General features: G+C 48.9%; 1 protein-coding gene across 1 annotated transcript in view; it reads left to right on the top strand.

Moving 5' to 3' along the window:
• Positions 1 to 277: 277 nt before the first annotated feature.
• The window catches only part of LOC142570757 (uncharacterized), a 54,102-nt gene continuing 32,825 nt past the window's right edge, over positions 278 to 21,554 (top strand). Inside the window, exon 1 of the mRNA XM_075679097.1 lies at positions 278 to 452. Within this exon, the coding sequence (XP_075535212.1) occupies positions 278 to 452 (175 nt within the window). The remainder of the gene's footprint in view (positions 453 to 21,554) is intronic.

The raw sequence follows: 21,554 nt of genomic DNA, 5'->3' as shown, positions 1-21,554 counted from the left end.
TATCCTGCCGAGAGAAGTTTCCTTTCTTCATTTTAACGGTGGTGGGTTACGCAGTTTAGGTTTTTCCGGTGTAAAGTGCATGCATGTCCACACAAAAGATACTGGGTATTCTTAGTACTTGGTCGCTACCATGAAAGTTCTTTGCGAGGAGGCATGGCCTCCAAGCTGTGCACCGCGCTGACCATTTCGGAGTCCCTAACAAACGATCGACCGCCGACCAGTCATTGCGGTTGCCATGGCAATGAGCACGTGTGTTGTGGTTCCGGTGGCACGCGTAATGGCCGGCCGCCCACCGCCGCTGCCGGCGCCGCGGCTTCGGTGTGCAGCAGACGGAGCCGATTCCGACAACGATGACAGCAGCTCAAAAAGCCAGCAAGCAGGCATTCGCCATGACGACTCGACGGAGACAAGCGAACATGCGATCGAAGCACACGAGCAGCAGCCTTCTGCCGGTGAGTAGAACGGAGCCGCTCTATCAAGCAGAACAGATGCGACATTCTAGTTTCACTTTCGCGTTTTGAAGCGAAAGCCGTATATTTCTGACCTTCCGTAGTTCTTTCCGCGTCAGGCAACAGAGACGGACTTAGCGATTTCTAACAAACCGATACAAAATGGGTTTCATTGTTTGCTTTGTGAGTGATCACGTACGGGTGCAGTGCCGCGGCGCAGATGTGAAAATGCGGAACAGAACGCTCGCCATGCAAAATACCGTGACGTCAAGGTTATCGCAGTATATAAGCAGGAAAGGTATCGGTGCTAAAAACAGTTGCGTTGGGGCGGACACGTATAGTTCGTGCATCCGAAGAACAACCTGCGTACACGGAGCGCCAGACGGAACAGCTAGCAACGAGAATGTAAACGAGGTCGGCGCGAAACGACCACCGACTAAGAACGTTCCCGCGATGCTGAACGAACAAATGACAACCATTCCACTCTGTGAAGATGGTACGGCAGCTAAAGCCCTTTCTCTTCGTTTGAGAGCTTTAACTGTCGTCAGCTTTCGCTGGCATTCCGTCTTCACTCTGCCAAAGTGGCAGAGTGAGGCGCGTACTGACAGCTCCGTGAGCGCTGTGTTCTCGCCGCTTCGTTGGCGTTGACGCGAGACGCTGCACGAAGATAATGGGCAGAGTCTAGGTGCGTCTGGCTTACTGACTGAAAAACTGTATTGTTCGAAGTATTTACAGGGAGCGTGGGGAGCAGCCTTTAAGGGGACGTTCCTTATAAAGACTAGGTGGGCACCTCATTACAGGAGCCCATTGGCTGTTGCCGCGGCTCGGGCACCGCCGACCAGGGCCTTCTGGCTCGCCAGGTCGGAGCAGCCGAGCAGCAGCGGCATAGCCAGGGGAGGGGAGGGGGGGGTGGCTTATGCGGCTTGAGCCACCCCTGAAATTTTTTCTTGCTGTGATGCACCGCCGACCAAACAACCCCCGGCGCTGGAAATCGTTCTGGATTTTGTCTAGAATGTATTTTTCACGCTCGAAAAGTCAATTCGCCGCCAACATTGTGAACTCAGGTTGGATATCGTGGCAACGCCCATGCACCTGGAGTCACATAACGCAATGATCCCCATCCCAGCAGTTTCAAGGGCGCTTTGGTGGCGAGCGGGCTTGTCGCGGCATCTCGCAGAGGCTGCGGTATATACGGACAGCATGGATTTCAATTCCGAAAATTTATGGGTATTAAGATCACATAACTTTTGATGCGAAAGGTGCATTGACATTTCCAAAGTCGTGCTTTACATTTTGAACTTTGTGAGTTTAAAGTTCTTATAAACATTTGACGCAAAGCTGCACTGACTTTTCTAAAGTCGTACATCGGACCATATATAACGAGACAAGCCAAATCAATGCACTATCAGACAAGTTGACAAAGCACACAGCGAGGTCCGATGAGACGAAGCGTTTTGATGGTTCATTTGTGCCATCATGTCACAGAAAAGGATGTAAAAATTTTTTCACCTGCGCCAAAGCGTCCATATCAACACGTTAAAGCCAGAAAAGGTAACTGTGTTCCTATTTATTATTGCGAAAGCTATACTGCTCGCACTTTCGGCCCATCCGTGGTCGTGGCGCCTCCTTACACAGCTGCGCGTCACGTGACCGTGTGACGTCACGCCAGACCGAGAGACGGGGCCCCAGCTCGCGGCATCAATGGTGGAGGCGAAGCCTTGCGCGCCGCTGCTGCGGCACTACCGAGAGAGGGTGCTCGCTGGTGTGACGTCACGCCAGACCGAGAGACGGGCCCCACACGGAGGAAGGAAACTAAGGAGAGGCCCTGACGTCACTCTTTGTGAAGCTCAAGTGAAGCCGGAAGTTGGCGTTGCTCATGGCGTTGCTCCGCCTATCGGGCCAGCTCTCCTCTCTTGTTTACCTTTCTCGCGAAACCACGCCGCGCTGCGCGCAACCGGGCTGCTCGGACGCGCGCGCTCCGCAGCAATACTGAACAATCGCGATGCCTCATTGCATTACCGTTGCCGAAGTCGTGTTGAAAGAAGTTCATAATGAACATCGCAAATTTGGCCGTGAGGTCGAATCGACCGCTTTTACCGGCTTTTATTAAAATAAGCATGCCTTATAAGGCTTGCCAACTGGTCTGTTCTCATCAACTGCAGGTACCGGCCGCTCCTCAGTTCTTGCGTGTTTTTAAAAGAATGTCACCTTTAATAATAATAATATTTGGGGTTTTACGTGCCAAAACCACTTTCTGATTATGAGGCACGCCGTAGTGGAGGACTCCGGAAATTTTGACCACCTGGGGTTCTTTAACGTGCACCTAAATCTAAGCACAAAGAATGTCACCTTTATCGCTGCCTTCTACTTGATTTGCTCAGCTTGGGCTTCCTGGGGCTCTCAGAGGGACTTGCGAGCTAGACGTCTGGCGATACGAAAAAAATGTACGCATTCTCACTGCACTACAAGAACGCACTGGAGACACGTACGACACACCGACCCATTTGCGATCTATTTGGAGTATATGAGCAAAAACACATTCTCGCTTGAGGAATCGTCGTGCTTTATTGAACAAACTTCGGGTGGCCGCGCATCACTACGGCAGCGCGCCGGCGAGGAGGCGGAATGTCATTTCTGACTCTGCGTTTAGACTCATTGACTGCGGCCTGAGAAGCTTTCTTACCACAGTAAGTGAAGCATCACGGAACCAAAGTTTTGCGATATCCGGCGCAAGGTGCAGTACATTATGCGCGTAGAACGGGCCTACGTGCGACCATGGAATGTTTGATGTGTTCGCAGGCGTACGTTCTGTGGAGCCTTGCCCAATCTTGCAGCGCATCCGCTAGCTTCCACTTCTCTGCGCTTCTCGCGCGCACAGATAAGATACGCCTGCGGTAGGGAGGATTCGTTCCTTAAGTCAAAGCAGCCGCTTGTTTCCCATCTTCCAGGAAGAAGCGTCGGCTGGCCGGCGCATGGTGCCGAGGGCAGCAAAATGCACATATTCTGCGTAACGCTCTATCAGCACGTGTATTGAGATACACCTGTGCAGGTGTGCATGAACATCGAACGCGCTCTGCTTAAAAGACTTCGTGATGTCGCGAGTACTGCGAGGAACAAGCAACAGTTAAGCGACATGTGTTTTAATATGCACAAATGCAAGTTGTTACTGAACACGAACTATGCATTCATAACGTACGTTCTACGTGCCGCAAATGCATCATATGCGCTGTCAAAAGCAGGAATCACTGACCTGCATGGCGTTCTTTGTACAGATTGTGAAACGCATCGGTTTCGGCCTTCGATGGCACGTTAGCGAGGGCAAAATTTCCCGCGGATATTCCTTCGTCCGTTGCCATTGCCGTGCGTGGTACATCACGTACAGCGTTGCATGCGCGTTCATTTCACGAACTTTAGTTCCTCCTGTCCCACCTGGCCACAGCAACATCCGGTAGAGCACGGCCCAGATAACGCAGCGCAACAAAACACGGAGACCAACGCAAACCTGCCCGCACGGCGCCTTTGCCACAGTACGAAACCTACGGAGCAACACGAGTGAGCGCACACAACCAAAACAAAGCCGCCATTGTGGCCCGAAAGGCGTGGCCTCTAGGGCAAAGAAATAAAAAATCAGCAAAAAAGAGGAGAACCTACTACGTCATTTCCTCGACACTTTTCTCCTAGCGCGGAGGGGGTAGGGCCTCTCCTCAGTTTCCTTCCTCCATGGGGCCCCAGCTCGCGGCATCGATGGTGGAGGCGAAGCCTTGCGCGCCGCTGCTGCGGCGCTACAAAGAGAGGGCGCTCGCTGATGTGACGCCACGCTATGAGGATAAAGGGGGCTACAGCTCGGCTCCTCGTAGTGGTCGGCGCGCTGCCTTACGCTACGTCGGATGATGTAGAGCCATAAGTTTAACAAAGGGCAACCATGTCCACACCATCAGCCGAACAAAGGCGCAGCCAAGGATATTGCTTTCGCAATCGTCCAGGCTTAACCAAGCTAAGCCTTCAGCCAATTTTTTTTCTACTTTTGACTTTTATTCGCAAGGACCACATTGAGCCTCTTCAATTTTCTTGTTCTCGCTACCCGCGGGTTGCCAGAGCCAGACAGAGGTCATGCGTTTTTCACGTGTTGCCCTGACAACCGCGCGGCGCACTTTGGTGCGCGTTCGTTTTTCTCTGGCCAAGTGCATTTTAGCCTCCGAGAGTTTTGGTCGCTTTCTGGCTAGCAGACGACAAAAAGAAGCAGTGGTCGCTAGCCGCCTCCATTGTGGGGATTCGACAGAGTGCAACACGTTCGCTTGAGGGCGTCGCCATCCTTTCGTGCTATCGCGACGTTTACGGAAATACTTTTATCTCGCCAGTGTAGGACAACAAGCAGCATGCATACGGTTCTCTGTGGACCACGCGTCGCACGTTTTCTTCGATAGTCCTTCGGTAGCTACATTAGGTGCCCAAAGTAGGCATTCGATTGTGGCCAACATGGTTTCCATTGCGTTTCTTCATTTCGATGTGTCGTGATTGCACTGCTCGCAAGCTTTCCGCGCACAAACAGCCATAGGCGCGCTGCCGTTTAAAAAGTGACAGGGCAGCGACACAAGCGTTGGCTGTTCGATTTAAGCTAGCAACCATTATTGCCATTATCTCCTACGCTGCGTAAAGCGACTGACGGACGTGGTGGTGGTGATAGGTGGTAGTTCCACACAACGATAAACAGACTATCGTGCATCGGCTGTTAAAGCGCGATCAATATCGGGATGCCTTTTTCCAACGAAGAAAAAGCAGACATTATCCTTGCCCTAGGAGCTGCAGGCGGACAGAGACGGCAGGATGCAAGAATATTTCGAAGCTGGCACCCGGGTACGTGACCGTGCTCGATGACAATATTCAACACCTACGAGTCGCTGAAGCAAGCCGGCAGCTTCACCAGAAAGAGGCACAGAGCTTCACTCATAAATAATGAGGTTCGCTCCAACGTTTTGTCTTTCATGGCAGCTAATCCACATGCCAGCAAGCGCAGCGTGAGCGCACAGTTCGGTGTGTCCAACTCAACTGCCTGGATGATTTCGAAAACAGCTGGACTTCACCCGTATCACCTGCAGTTGCATCAATGCCTGCAGTCAAGGGTTCTCCGAAAGACACTCGACGATTGGATTTGATTCAGGAGGAGCAGAATTCTGACTTTCACACCAAGGTTTCCGGACTGAAGAGGCGAAGTTTTCCTGAAATTGCCAAGCAAATATCCACAACGCACACTATTGCAGTGAGCAAAATCCCCACTCGCTAGGAATATCCCGCCACCAGTGGTCTTTTAACGTTTGGTGCGGAATATAATATAGCACAGTCATTGGCCCGGTGTTTTTTAACAACACTCTGACCGGCAAGAGTGAGTTCCTCAAAGGTCCGGTTAAGACTTCTGCTGCAACATGCCACTAGCCCAGCTTGACGCAATGTGGTATGAGCCCGACGGAGCCCAAGCCCACAGCTGCAGTCAAGCACGAGGATGGTTTGATGTTACCTTCTTAGGGCAATGGATAGGGAGAAGCTGGCCTATCCTGTGGCCTGCAAGCTCACCCGACCTCAATCCTCTTGACTTTTGGTGTTGGACTGCTGAGCACGAGGTCGCGGGATCGAATCGCGGCCACGGCGGCTGCATTTAGATGGGGTCGAAATGCGAAAACACCTGTGTGCTTAGATTTAGGTGCACGTTAAAAATCGCCAAGTGGTGGAAATTTCCGGAGTCCTCCACTACGGCGTGCCTCATAATCCGAAAGTGGTATATTAAGGATCACGTACACACGACGGAAACGACGACTCCAGAAGCCTTACAGGAGAATATAACTAAAGACTGCGCCACAGCATTTCACCGACGGTGCTCAAGGCAGCGACAGCAAGCTTTCTTAGAAGACCCCAGTGTTGTATCGCTGCAGAAGGTGACCTCTTCGAGCGCTTGCTGTGAAAGCGCATGAAAAATAAACGTTAATTCAGTGAAAGACTGCGTCTGGTAAGTTAGGATACTCTTATTCTACCATTTTCAGCCTTCTGAAAGCTGAGTTTTTTATTTTATTTAGGGATGTTAAACTTGCTTGCAGCTATCGCGAAACGGCGGACCTGTTACTTCCGGCTGCACAAGCGATAACCGCTGTGTCTACTTAACGCTATAGCAAACTTTCGTGAGGGGAGCACATGACTGGCATGGCACATGACAGCCAACGCCTACGTCGCTGCCTTGTCACCTTTTAAGCGGCAGCGCACCTATGGCTGTTTGTGCGCGGAACGTTGGGGAGCAGTGCAATCACGAAGCGCAACCGGGCATGTCACTTGGTGTTCTGTATTTCGCAAGCATCATCAGTAAGCTGGAATTCACTAATACTTAATAGATATATAGAAAGACAGAAACTGTTTATTCGGACGTTTTGCAAACCGCTCTGCAATTTTCTAATTAGAATTTTTTTCCTAGCTTCGGAGCCCCCTCCCCCCCCCCCCCCCGAACGAAATTTCTGGCTGCGCCACTGCCGAGCAGGGCTGCTTCCCAATCCTCCCGGGTAGGGTTGGTTATAGGGGGAAGGTGAGGGGTTGATTGGCATGCCCACACCATGTGAAAAATGTCCGAAGATTTTTTCTCACAGTGCGAGCACTTCCCTGTGCACGCAGGGTCAAAATGTTTTTGGACTGCCGGGCACAACAGTGTTTTAGTACAAAGGCGAAGAAATAAACGCTCCTCCGCCTTCGTGAGGCCATTACAGGACTTAGGAAAGATTGCATGGCCGTATTGGTAGTGTTGGGTGATTTCCTTGAAGATAAGTGCCGGATTGGGGTCGGAGTCCGCAGCGACGGGAAGCGAGGGCGATGCCCGGAGAGTGACAGCGCGGGCAGCGGCGTCGGCCGCTTCGTTGCCCTCGAGACCCTCGTGCGCGGGAGTCCATATTATCGTTGCGGGACGCGGGGACCCCGAGATAATTGCTGCCTTGAAGTAAGCGGTACGCCAAATAGGGAATAAAGCCCCTTTCGAAGCTTCTGCAGGCCCCTCGCGAGTCGCTAATAACGACCCGCGAGTCCTGCTCTGTGGCGGCGAGCGCGATGGCCACCTCTTCCGCATGTGTTATGCCTTGTGCTTTGAACGTAAGGCCGTTCACCGCGGTGTTTTGGTGGACGACTGCGGCCGTATACCAACCCCCATGGTGTGGGCCGGAGGCGTCCACGTAGAATACTCCGTGCTTGTTCCCATAGTGACGTGCCAATGCTTCCGCCCGCGCCAGGCGCCGGCCACTATGGTCGTCTCGTGTCATGTGAGCCGGAAGAGGGCGCACGTGCAGGGCGTATCTCCAGATTTCGGGGATGCGCACGCGCTCTTCCGTCAGTGTTGGATGGTGGATGGTGGGCAAGAAGGCGGCGACCCGACAGCGTATTTGAGAGCCTTGTGTAGGGGTTCGTCAAGTGTGCTTCCCGGAGTTCCGCGAAGGTGTTGACCATTCCCAGGCCGAGGAGGCGCTGGTTTGATGTGTTGAGCCCCGGGGAGGTCGAGAGCATGCTTGTAAATTTTACGGAGAATCACCTCGAGGGCATTCTCGTCAAACCTGAGAAGGTGGAGGTAAGGAGTCGAGTACAACACTCGATTGGCTACGAATGTGTGCGCCAGCCGCAAAGCATCTTTGCACCGTAACCCCCCGCGTTTATTTGAAGCCCGGCAAACCATGCGGCCCACCTGGTCCCCCACCTTGCGCAGTTTTGTCAGTGTTGTGTCGACTCAGCGGTGTTTATGAATAAAGAGACCCAGTACTCTGATCTGATCGTGTTCTGTGATGAGTCCATTTGATAGGGCCAGTTCGATTATGGTAGTGCACTTCGGCAAGGGGCGAATGTGCACAAATTGCGATTTGGCCGGGGAACATCGAAGGCTGCAGCGGCGGGCGTAGGCATTCACGATCTCCGCCGCTTGCTGCAGGTTGGCTTCAATGTCTCCTACCGATCCGTGTTTAGCCCAGATTGTGATGTCGTCGGCATACAGCGCGTGCTGTATGCCTTCTACATTCCCCAGCTGAGCCGGGATTTTCAGCATTGCCATATTGAATAGTAGGGGTGAGAGGACCCCGCCCTTCGGGGTACCTCTGGTGCCTAATTGGTAGGGGCCGTGTTCTTCATCTTGTATCCGTATTTACGATTGCCGGTCGGAGAGAAATTGCTTAACGTATTGAAACGTGTTGTGTCCACAGTAGGTTTGGGAGAGGTGTGTCAGAATAATGTCGTGTCTGACATTGTTGAAAGCCCCTTTCAAATCGGGGGCGAGTACTGCCTTGTCATTGAGGGATTTAGAATTTCGCGGTTTAGTTGAAGCAGAACATCTTGCGCAGACCGGTGCGGGCGGTACCCGAACATGGTGTCTGCAAAAACGTTTTGGTTTTCCAGAAACTCGGAAAGCCTATCTCGCACCGGGATGCACTGGTGAAAGCGTGCGGCCGATGATCGCGGCTCAATCTCGCCCGCACGAAAGAGAGAAAAGCGAAGAGGAAGCGCGCCGTCTTGTGCGCGAGGCACCCGACGTGGCGAGGCAGGGAAGGGAGGCGGCATACTGCTACGGCTGCATCACGAGAGCGATCATACGGGCTGTGTATTCTCGGCGCTCAATTCGCACTGAAGCGATGGACCGTACGAAGGCCACTCCGCTCACGGCCGCGTTTCCTCACGCCGGCGTTTTGACAGCGAGCGTCCGCGGCCATCGAGTGGGAAGCGTTCGTGTTTGTAGCGCGCGCTGCTACCATGCTTGTTCATTTAGTTAGCAGGCGAATGTTTACAAGTTCATGCGACCGATAAAAGTACTAACCTTACTTCGTATGGCAGTCTGCTAATTCGCTTTCGCAATCGATGCTTCGCCTTTAAGACAAAACTGCAATTTTTTATTCCCTATGACGCATACCGAGGAATTGCTGCAAGCAATTTTTAAACCATCTAATATCGCATTACCTATGTTGGTGGGTTCGAGGACAGAAAAGACATGTGACGCACGGTCAAATGCCTTTGAAAGGCCTAGATGCATCATTACTATTCAGTCATCACAAGCACCACAGCACTCCAGAATTCTGCGAGCGACACAGGCATTTGCAGTACTTGAACGACCTTTCACGCCGCATGTTCGATGCGATCCAACTAATTCTGAAATAAAACTCTATTTTCACTTAGCTAAATACTTCGTGTAAATTTTATAGTCAGTGTTCGTAAGCGTTATCGAGCCATACGCCTCTACTTTTGGTTTAACACTTACAACACTCACTTGGCATTCCTCCAGATAATCCAGAACCGATCTGTAAGAATTATTTCAAGCAGCTCACATTTTGCGCATGTAAAATCACTACTACATGAAAACAACATCCTAACCGTTTGAGATCTCATCAAATATAGTCTAGTCATTTTATCCTACAAATGCATGACTAAAGAACTACCATCGACCTGATTCTCACCTTGTGAGCTGATAGCTCATTGACATACTAGATTTGCACTCAATAGTAATTTCCTTCTGCCTAAAGTCCGTACTAACTGTGGTCAACAGACTGCGTAATTTTCCTAGATATCGTATTGGAATACTCTACGACCCATAATCAAAAATGCAAGATGTTTATACCAATTTAAAAGAGAACTAAAAGCATTCACAATACATACTTACTAATAGGTAATAAAGGGAAAATCAGACACCCACCCAAACGTAGCCAAGTGCTACAAAGGAAACCCATACGGGTCGCACGAACGAAAAGCTTCGCAGTTGAGTTTTTTCCCTCAACTGCGAAGCTTTTCTTTCGAGGGACCCCCATGGGTTTCCTTTGTAGCACTTAGCTACGTTTGGGTGGATGCCTCATTTTTCCTTTACTAATTACTCCTCTCCACCTTGCGGGTTTCCGCAGAACTATTATGTCAAATTCTTACTGATAGTGTCTGTTTTTTTCTAATTTTATTCTGCTTTTTATACTGTCATGCTGTTAAGAAGTGTTGATATTACCAGAGTCCTTCCATTTTTTTTCTGGTCACGAAACTGCCGCCTCAGTTTCATATAGAGCCAGCGCCCGCCGCTAGAGGCGCAACCGTGCATGAGAGGGCATGCAAACGCCGCTATACCGCTGTGGTTGTGTGTGGGGCAGCCTCGGTATTCTAGCTTTCTCAACTTCCTCAACCGTCGCTTTAGTTTCACCTAACTATTTTTAATATTGAATATTCTTAAATTACTGCCTGAACGCGTCTTCTGCCATAATATGAGCGCCCGGGAAGAAAAAAGAAAGCCGCAAATAACATAGAGCTTGCGGCGGTCTCAGACAAAAAAAAATAATCTGGGATTTTAAGAGCCAGAACCGCGATACGATCATGAGGCACGCCGTAGTGGGGGACTCAGGATTAATTTTGACCACCTGGGATCCATTAAAATGCACCTAAATTTGAATAAACGTAAATAAATGTCTGAATGAGATTTATTTAGGATTAATGCAAGACAAACTTCGCTACTAAATGTCTTTAAATGGGCCTAAAGGTCTGCAAAGCGATGCCATTTCTGTATGACATTTATGTAGGAATAATGAAAGACAAACTTCGCTACTAAATGTGTTTAAAATGCACCTAAATTTAAATAAACTGGTGTTCTGCATTTCGCCCCCGTCGAAATGCGTTCGCTGTACACGGCCGGGTGGTCTCGGTCCAGATCTCTACATCATCGCCGTTCGCCTCAACACTTCAGTGGGCTTCGCTTTTCAATATTTGCCTGAAATTAAACACCGCGCATTCACAACAAAGCGCCAGTGGTCCCACTTATCACCAGATGCAAACATATGGGCTGTCACCCCCGCTTACCAGTAAGTAAGCGCCAACTCTCCGTTGCGCATAGCGTCAGTATGTTCGCCGAGCACAACTGTTAACTTTCTGTTAAACTGTGGCAGAGAAGGACTCTCACTGTGGGCAGTATCTTATAAGGAGATCAAAAGAATCAAATTGTTATTGCAAAGGGCTGCTACCGTAGAATACTTAATGACAAAGAAAAGGAAATTGAGCTGCTCCGTGCGCTTAAGATTTCTCTGCAAAGCGATGCCATTTCTGAATGAGATTTAGGTAGGATTGATGCACGACAAACTTCGCCACTAAATGTCTTTGTTGCGGCTTTTAGCAACGGATTAAGGCGAACGTGAAGTGTTAGGACCTGCGCAGTTGAAACTAGCTGTACTGTAATTAGGCAATTGCCTTAGCAAGCAGTCGTTTAGAAGCGTCAGTAAGCCCAGCACTTATTCACGCTGCTCGTGGTTTCGAGGCACAAACGGCGAGACTAGGTATTTTGGTTCTTAATGCGCAACTATTTACAATATGTTAAAAACTTTATGATTCGATTAAGAAAAGCAATAGAACGTGTTGGTGCCAGAACAACATGCAAGCACGATCATTTATTGATCATGTAAAATAATCGGAGCGAAATACAGACAGCACAGATGCGTCCGGTCGCGAATGGTCCACCATTCACAATGCAGGAAGCTTGTTAAAAGCATGACACTGACATAATAAGCATAAAGAAATAACATAAAACGTGAGAGATATGCATTGGGGGGCAGGAAACAAACACCAGCAAACGAATGGCAATAAATACATAATGCATAATTGATTGTTTCTATAGACCGTTTTTTCGTAGGCGCCGCCATATTGTGAACGCAGTGGCGCCGCCTATGAGCAGCGCCATACTGGCTTGGGTGAAAGCGGTCTTTTGCATGGCAGGTATACGCTCGGCGGTAGGTTCTGACGTTTATTTTCGCGGTCGTGCGGTCTGCTTAGTATGACGTGCGCCTTCTACGTGGTAAACGGTTCTGTGAGACGTGCTGAAGTGGTTTAAGACGTCATGACCGGAATTTCTGCTGGCGTTGAGGTGGACGGAACACGCAGCGCGATGTCTGCGCGCATATTTGAGCCTACAATCAGCCTCGGAGATCAACTGTGTATCTCTGAATGTTCCAATCACTAATGTGACCTTATTGCAGTATTATCCTCTATTTCTAAGCTGCGGTTTAGGAGCCATGAAACATACGCGACGATCCTAACAGCGTGGGTAGCGTTCTGCTACGATAGGAGCTATGTTGTTATACTTTGACAAGCGTTCAAACTTTTCGCTGCAGGTTACATTGCGTGACTACTAGGTTGGATGGGTGAGGTTTCCACCCATGAATAAAATAGTTTTGGCTAGTAATAGCAGCATACCTTAGAGTCTGAATTAAGCTTCTCCCGCAAAGCGACCGTTGACGAACTGTGCGAGCATCCTAAGCAGTAGTAGGTGCTGGGTTACAGATATATTTGTTCTATATAGCGCATGGTCCAAGCATGCGGCATCAGCGGTTATATATTCATAAACGTTGTGCGGCGTTAGCCCGTTTAACTTGCTTTTTAGAGAAATAAGATGATAACCGAATTTTTTTTTCGGTTGTGTTCGTTCAGTCCTCTACGACGTAATGACACGTATTACAGAAATTTTGCGCTCAAAAATAGCCATCGCATTCTTTTTATGCGAACCCTCTCATATATTATGGCCGTATACAGGCCAAAAAGGCAATGCCGAAGCACACAGCTTATATATGTGTCGTGCTGACTCACCAACCGCAGTGATCGCTGTGTTGAGCAGCGCCATGGGCCCCATGCAGCAACGCTAGCGTAGACATATGATAATTTCAAGCATACTAGACTTGAAATGCGTGAGAACGATGCCAGTGTATCAGAAATATTTGATAGCGCCTACCGCTCAGATGTTTCGTGGTTGCCTTAGGTTGGCCGTGCACGAGCATGCGCTCTTATGTTTTATGTTTTACTCCCTACGCCAATCGATCAGACAGTGAGCTGATTTACCATTTAATGCTGGTAGTACAGAGACGCCGGTTTTCTTTGTTGAATTAAAATCGATATAAGCAAAATAGTAAACAACACATACACGCACCGCGACTGACAATGCGCGTACACCGCGGCTGATTATGCGCGTCACATTTTTGCGCCCCCAAGACATATTTCTGCCTACAGTAGTTACCGATGCACCGAAAGGCTTCCCTGACGACCTTATATGAACGAACATGGCGTAAATTTCACAAAGTACCATCTAAAACATCTCGAAATCGTTCCGCAGCACGCGACAGCAATACTTTCAAGCAGCGCCGCGCCGGATCGCCCAAGCCAGAGAGGAGGAAAGGCTCTCCGCGCGCCCTATCCTCCTCGCCCGATGAAACGGTCTATAAACAAGAAAGTGTAAAGCATAAAAATTTCATAACACATGGCAAAACAACTCTCAAACGAACACAAGTAGCCACATCAGAAATACAGCATTTTTTTTTTTAAATGGCTTGTTAGAGATACCACCGTTCTACTTCTTCAGCTGTGACTTGCAACACGTGTTCGGCATCGTTGTCCCATCCCGCCACTTCATCTTAACAGCCCAGCACTCGAAAAATAGCGCAGCACATGCACAGAACGCACCCGAGCACTCAGCTCGCCTCGCACTGCGCACGCGTTTCGGTACGCGAACGATGCCCTCTGTGGCACAGTGGCGCCGCGTCGCGGCACCTTTGGGCAGCATATGAACCTAGAACACATAGCGTGACGGCGGAGTTTCGTGACCAGAAAAACATGGAAGGACTCTGATATTACTGATATGCTATAAACATGCTTCGATATTACTCTTTCGCTCTCATCTGTGCCGCTGTTGCTTTAAACATTGCATACCATCCTAAGTGTGTTTAACAGGAGGTCCCTATACAGTCTTCGACTATGGGACCTCCTAATGTATACTAAACACACGTAATATTTCTTTATTTTTACCAATAAATAATTCTGAAATTCTGAACTAGTGCCACAAACTCTAAACTAGTATAATTCTGTTCAGCCTCGCACTAATAACACGCTGCAAATGTCTAGGACAAGAACCTTGCCACAATAAACAGCCGAGATCGTCTAAGTGGTAAGCCTCAATCAAAACATCTTAATACCTCGCACCTTTATCCCGAACAGAGGCGCTTGTCAGTCTAAGTCCCGCCATACATGCGCAGTTGAAGTCGTCTAATAAAAGAAAACGCCTGTCAGAGTTCGAGTATAGATCAAGTTTCTCAAAGAACGTGCTACACGCTCATTTTTCATTATTGGGAGCACACACGGCAAAAATTCTAAAAAGAAATAATATACAAGCAGCCTTCCCTCTTCGGATGCGACAACATTCACTTCCTCAATGCCTAAATTGTTGCGTAAAAGTAAAGCACAGCCCAGAGAAGCGCCAACTGCGTGGCATACGCAGACGTTTCAACGCGTCCAAAAATCCTCTACCGTGCGATGCATCCGTTCTTCGCTCTCAGTTTTAGTTTCTTGGAATGTTTGCTAGCTGGTAGCCCACGAACGTTCAGATGTGCCACTCGTAGTGACACCAGAAACTTATCTTTAGCGTCAGGTGAGATGCAGGCAGACCGTATGGCGCTCACCTCTGTGCTCACTGGCGCTCCCCAAATGCTGGCCCCGGTGCGGCTGGCTTCGTCCATGTCACCAGAGCGCTGGTCAGCGCCACGGCGGCCACGCAACCGGCGGTCCATCGGAGCCTGCGGTCGCCTGTCGCACCGACACCCGAAGAGCGCGGCGCACCTTTTTCGGCGTCGTCTCCGTTATCCCGTCCCGTGGTGCCGTCGGCACGAATGGCAAACGACGCTTCGGGGTCGCTTTTGCAGGCGGGCCTTCGGGCCTTGCAGAGGGTGGCTATCGTCGGTTGTCTCAGCATTCATTGCGGTCGCTGACGCATCAGACGTGATATTGTCGTTGATCTCAAGTTCTTCGCATAATTCTAACGCAGAGTTAAAGACAGAAGGCCTTTAACTTAGCAGGCCTTAAGAAACGATTGCGCCGTTGGAGTTGATGATATTAAATCTAGACCACTGAAAGTCCCCACGAAAATAGTAAGTATCCCCGTTATGCATATTCTCAACCTTATACTTAAAACTGCAGTGTTCCCAGACGCAATGAAGCTAGCCCGTGTGGCCGTAATACATAAAGGCGGTTCTGTTACAGACAAGCACAATTACAGACCAATCCCAGTGCTTCGTCTCTTTGCAAAGATAGCGGAAAACATAATACATAAAGGACTTTCTGGCTTTCTGATGATAAACAATATCAAGGTAAGCGAACAATTTGGGTTCTGAAAAAACAATTAGCCTGAAATTGCACTTCTTGAAATAAATGAGCACATACTAGACAATATTGAAAGGAATATAGCTACACTGGGAATATTTCTGGACTTCAGAAAAGCTTTCTACTGTATCCAACATGATGTGCTTTTAAGGAAATTGCCATCCTATGGACCATGCAGCAAAGCCTGGTCATTGATAAAAAACTACTAAACTTCGAGAGCTCAATTTACACGCATAAACAGCGTAAACTCTGACAGGATTTGTAAAATTTGGTGTTCCACAGGGATCATTACTTGGATCAACATTATTTTTATTATACATTAATGATATTGTAAACATTAACAAAAATACGAAGTTAATTTTAAATGCAGACAACACGAATGGATTCTTCTCAGTGCTAATGTAAAACAGGTAATTCACCTAGCTAACGAATGGCTAACAGGTCTCGATTTGTGGCTTCAATCTAATACTCTCCAATTAAACATCAGTGAAACGAAATGCTTACTCTTTCTGCCGCGAGGAACCCACCCGACTGTAAAATTGGATTTAAAATTTCAGAACGTTACCATCGAACAATCTCCATCAGTTATAGTTTTGGGGGTGGCATTTCAAGAAAACATATTATGGACGTCTCAGGCTGATAAAGTCTGAAGTGAGCTGGGGCGAGCTGTTGGAATTTTAAATAAAGTAAGATATTATATCCCGTCTGCGGTGAAAAGGCAGATATACTGCGCACTTATTGATTCCTGGTTATGTTACTGTTTCTTAGTATGGTGAACAACGACTAAGACTAACCTAGAGAGCCTTTCTTCTTTGCAAAAAGGAGCGGTGCGTGCAATCGGGTATTCAGAACTTTCGGAAGACACTACACCCTTCTTTAAATCAAATAAAATATTGACTATTCATAAGTTATATAAATATACACTGGCCTTAAAATTTTCGCAGCAGTACCGCACAACTACAACATTCAGAACCAGATATGAAGTGAAACCTGTCCTGCACTACCTACGAAAGAATTTCATACCCAGGCAGTGCTCCCGTACAAAATACGGCGATCAAAAACTAACTTTTAAGAAGCCAGATCTACTAAACGAATATCATGAAATAGCTATCATGAAAAATTTTTTCTTAATACAGAATAAAGACAGTGCTGGACTGATTTTAGTTGATTTCCTTTTACTCCGCGAGTCTTTGTTTTCATTGTGGAAGTCCGATATGTGTTTTGTGCCCGGATGACTGCTGTTTCGACATACCTGTATCATGCACCTGTACGTACCTGCATGAAGATGTATTCGCATGTTGTTGATGTCAAAAAAGGCAAAAAATTATTGATGTCTAAATTTTACCATGGTTCAAATTTCCGCATTTCTACTCTATTTCTTTGTCATTGCATTATGTGGTTGTGTGATCGCAGCTGCCAAGGGTGGCGTGGCCCAGTCAGGCACGCTCACTGCCTTCTATCGCGTCCCCCAAGGAATTTTGTCAGGAATGTCTTGAATAAATGAATAAAGGAAGAAAGGCACTCGCACTCCTGCTGCCTACTGTCTGCAAAGCATCTGGCATCACCTCAGCAGCCTGATTTTGTTGCGTTTCCTGCACGCTTGTCATGTTTTGGAGATCTTGGTTGTCCTAAAGTTTCTGGGCGCGTTCGTACCGGCTTTGCGGTGTCCGTAGCCACCGCGGTCATTTCTTCCACTTCCGTTTCGTTCATTACGTGCACCAGCACGTCAGACTTCCTTGTTGGTCCTGTCATACTAAAGTAAGTTAGTACACGCTGACTTTGGTCGTGCCCAAATCGTTTGCATCGTGGGCAACGAGGGACGCGGCAGTCACGGCGAATATAAGCTTTCCTTTGGCAGCGCAGGCAATAGTCCAGCGACCACCATGAGGAGCGGCTCGCCTGCAATTCCACTTTTATGGGGGACGTATTCAACGGTGGTTCCAGGCTTCAACTTCCAGCTCAGGACACGTACGCGCATCGTCGGCCCTACATCGGCGACGCCATGAAGCTGCCACCGTGCTCTTTTTGTCAAGACACTTGGCCATACGGCAAAAATGCGGCACCCACTTCTTCGCCGCGGACATTGCGCAGAACCCAGTGCACCCTAACACGGACTTGGTGCTTGTTAGGATCGACAACGAGGTATCGCCGCCCCTTGACATTGATGTTGCTCATTTCCAACCACTTCTTCACGGGCACTGAGTTGTTAAACGTGACTACCCACGCATGAGCCCGCTAGGGGGCTAAGCAGTGCTGACTCACTTCGCATGGGCTCCTGCATTTTGCGGCAATTTTCCGGACACCTGATTTTATTCATCGAAACTGTGGCATCGACGGAAGCGGCACGGGAAGCGGTACCGGAGGATATCAAGTTTATGAGCGGTACGTGGAATTCCCGTCATTTTTTGCCGTTTGAAGGTTTCACGCCACGCTAACGGAGCTAACCCTACAAGGCTAAGCGGCCAGCCGAACTTACGTGACCCGTGACCCGCGAAGCGTGTCCCGTGGCTCGTGAGCGCTGGTGAGCCGCCGCACGCTCTCTTCGAGAGCGACTTGGCGCTGCCGCTCAGTACCAATGACTGAGGCATCCGACGCAGCAAGAACTGCACGAGAACTGAACCAGAAAAACGACAGCACTGAGATGCAGATGGACACGATAAGAGAGCAGCAACAACTGGCAGCGGAGTGGACGTATGACGATAGCAGCGGAAAGGCGATAAACATCCAGGAAAAATGGCACACATGGGAGAGGAGAGGCAAGAAGACTCAGGTGCATATAAAACCCACAGCCGAGGGAGCAGACCAACTACGAACGCAGCAAGCCGGAGCAACAATACCTATTGCGAGAAACATGCCACATTATAGAAAACCGAGACTTCCGCCTTTTCCAGTGGACGACACGAAAATCATCTACAGACCTAAGGTGGGATTACAACTCTCCAAATGGACATTGGTGCCAGTGACACATGCCATCGGCCGAGCTAGCAAGTTGTCCCAAAAATACTTCTGTGGCAACATCCGGATTCAAGTGCAACATGTCGAGAACTTAATAATCGCAAGTACACCAAACAAAGACATGGCGTACGGCATGCTCCTCAAGATCGCCAGCATCCAGCTTGGAGGGTCCATTTACGAAGTTAAATCACATGTCAGGACACCAGAGGGCATCTCAGCAAAGGCGTAATCTGCAATATCCCGGCAGGCACGAGCGAAGAAGAACGACTACAAGGACTACGAGTATCCGCAAGATACACGGTCCTCGCAGCACTCATGCTGGGAAGATCGTCTACAGCACTCATCTACTTCGACGGACCGCACGTCTAATACAACATCATATATAAATGCCGTGACTACCACTGCAAACCATACAGGAAATCCGTGCAATACTGCAGAACCGGCGGAGAACCAGGGCATCGGCAAGATATCTGCCCGAAACCCCTTACCAACTTCTGTTACATGTGCGGGATGGAAAATCAACCGGAAGACCATGACTGCCAACCCAGTTGTAAAATCTGTCAACAACCCCATGAGACAGCAGGAAAGGGGTGCCGACATAAACTGAAACCAAATCCACCACCGCACAAGATCAGACTGCATGGGAAAACAAGAACCAAGAGCAGCAACGCAGGTGGAACACAAATTCAGACTCAGACTTCTCGGCACTATCCGTATCAAGCAATACCTCACTACACAGTGCACGCAGATCTAGAAGTGACTCCAAATCAACAGGCGATGAAGCAAACAATAGACCCCGGTCAAGATCGCGGTCTGGATCTCGTACACGCAATCCACAAAAGCGAGTCACGTATGCAGACGCTGCAGGAGGAAACGCACGAGCACAAGAACGCACCGAAACCGAACGAGATCTGCGAGCACAACTCCAAAATCAGCAAATCCTCATTGACAAGCTCATACAAAGGTGCAAAGAACAAAACACCACCAATCAAGCCTCAAAACCTCAAGGAAAACGAAACATCCCACCGCCCCTTACGGAAGAAAGAATAAAGGAAATTGTAACAATGGAGGTGCAGAAGCAGATACAGGAGGCCATGACCATTTTCGCAAAGGAGATAACACAACAGCTCCAGCAATACATCACCACTCAGCTGGCCGCTATACATGCTACCCTCCAAGACCTCAGCAACTTCATCTCCTATGCCAAGCAGAACCACGTAACGAAAGCCACAGTAGAAAAGCTACTCAACAACACCGGCACGGCTCGCAAGAAAGCACGTAAAGACCTCCACAATGCAGCCAGACCGGAATCCACGGCCCGGGGCGAAAACAACGATATCGGACAAGATGGCGAGTAATACCAAGAAGATATTACCACAACTCCCAATGAAGCTCTGGCAATGGAACTGTTGCTCTACCCGAACCAGAAGAACAAACCTCCAAGAACTGACCAAACTGGCACAACCAGATATCATTGCCATCCAAGAAACTTATCACACCGATCTGCGCATACAGGGATATGATACACACCGGATCTCAGAGAACAGCCATCCTGATGAAGAAAAATCTCACCACGCAAGGTCACACAATCCAGGGAACAACCGTGGAACACACCCTAGTGGAAGTGCTACCTGAGAAGAAGACACACCGAAGACTATACGTACTATGCTTATATAGTCCACCCAGGGATCCATTATCCGACTTTTTAAACTTCATCATGCAAGCCAGAAGACTATCTAAAGGCCATAAACTCGTAATAATGGGGAATTTTAATGCTGCACACACAGCATGGGGTTACTAGCACACGACCAAGAAAGGAGCGCGAGTGTACGATTCGGCGCAACAGAATCACCTCACCCTCTGGAATGATCCTAAACTAACGACTCGAATAGGCAACAGTGTGTCCAGGGACACAAATCCCGACCTCACCTTTACAATAGGAATATCCAAGGCGGAATGGACCCGACTGGAAGAAAATCTCGGCAGCGACCACCACATCCTTCAGCTTGAAATCCTGCACCATAAGAAGCCGAGCAGAACCGTAACGGTAAGGCTGACGGACTGGAAGGCCTTCCGAGATAATGACATAGAAGAAAACATTGAAAATATTGACGAGTGGCTCACCGAAGTGGTCAAGGCGGCGGAGAAGCATACTAAAGTCATCCAACTCACAATGAACACGCCGGCCGTAAACTCTCACCTCCTGCATCTTTGGGATGCCAGAAGAGGACTACTGAAGCGGTGGAAAAAGATAAAACTTGACCGCAAGCTGCAGAAACGGTTTGCTCACATAACAAAGCAAGCAGAAGAATACGGAGATCAATTGAGCAGTCAGAACTGGCATAAGCTGTGCGACCAACTTCAAGCCACACTCAGCACGAAGAAGACCTGGCATATACTGCGAGCCCTTCTAGCTACCACCAAAACCAAGACTCAACAAAGACATGACCTCATGAAAATCATTAACTCCCATCAAGGAACTGAGAAACAAATTCTGGAAGAAATCAAGCGTAAACTTGTCGGAGACAATGCCTCCAAAGTTACCGATCCCCGACCGTACAAAGGCGAACCAAATCTCACCCTCGACAGCCCTTTCACGCTTCCTGAACCCCATGCCGCCCTTGCCAAATTGACCCGTAACACATCGCCAGGAAATGACAAGGTGACCAACAAGATCCTACGAAACCTCCCAGACAAGACCCTAAATGGACTCCTCGACTACATGAATAACTGCTGGGAAAAAGGCAAGCTCCCGGCAGAATGGAAGCACGCAGAAGTCATTATGATCCCAAAACACAACAAGCCACTACAAACCAGCAACCTACGGCCCATATCCCTTACTTCCTGCGCCGGAAAGCTTCTCAAACACATGGTTCACGATCGCCTCGCCACATACCTCGAAGACTCAGGACTCATGCCTGACACAATGTTTGGCTTCCGACAGCACCTCTCAGCACAAGATATACTACTACACCTCGAGGAAGACCTCGTGGACTACCT

Source organism: Dermacentor variabilis, chromosome 2 (assembly GCF_050947875.1).
Source record: "Dermacentor variabilis isolate Ectoservices chromosome 2, ASM5094787v1, whole genome shotgun sequence".
NCBI classification, from domain to species: domain Eukaryota; kingdom Metazoa; phylum Arthropoda; class Arachnida; order Ixodida; family Ixodidae; genus Dermacentor; species Dermacentor variabilis.
This window is presented reverse-complemented; position numbering and strand designations above follow the sequence as displayed.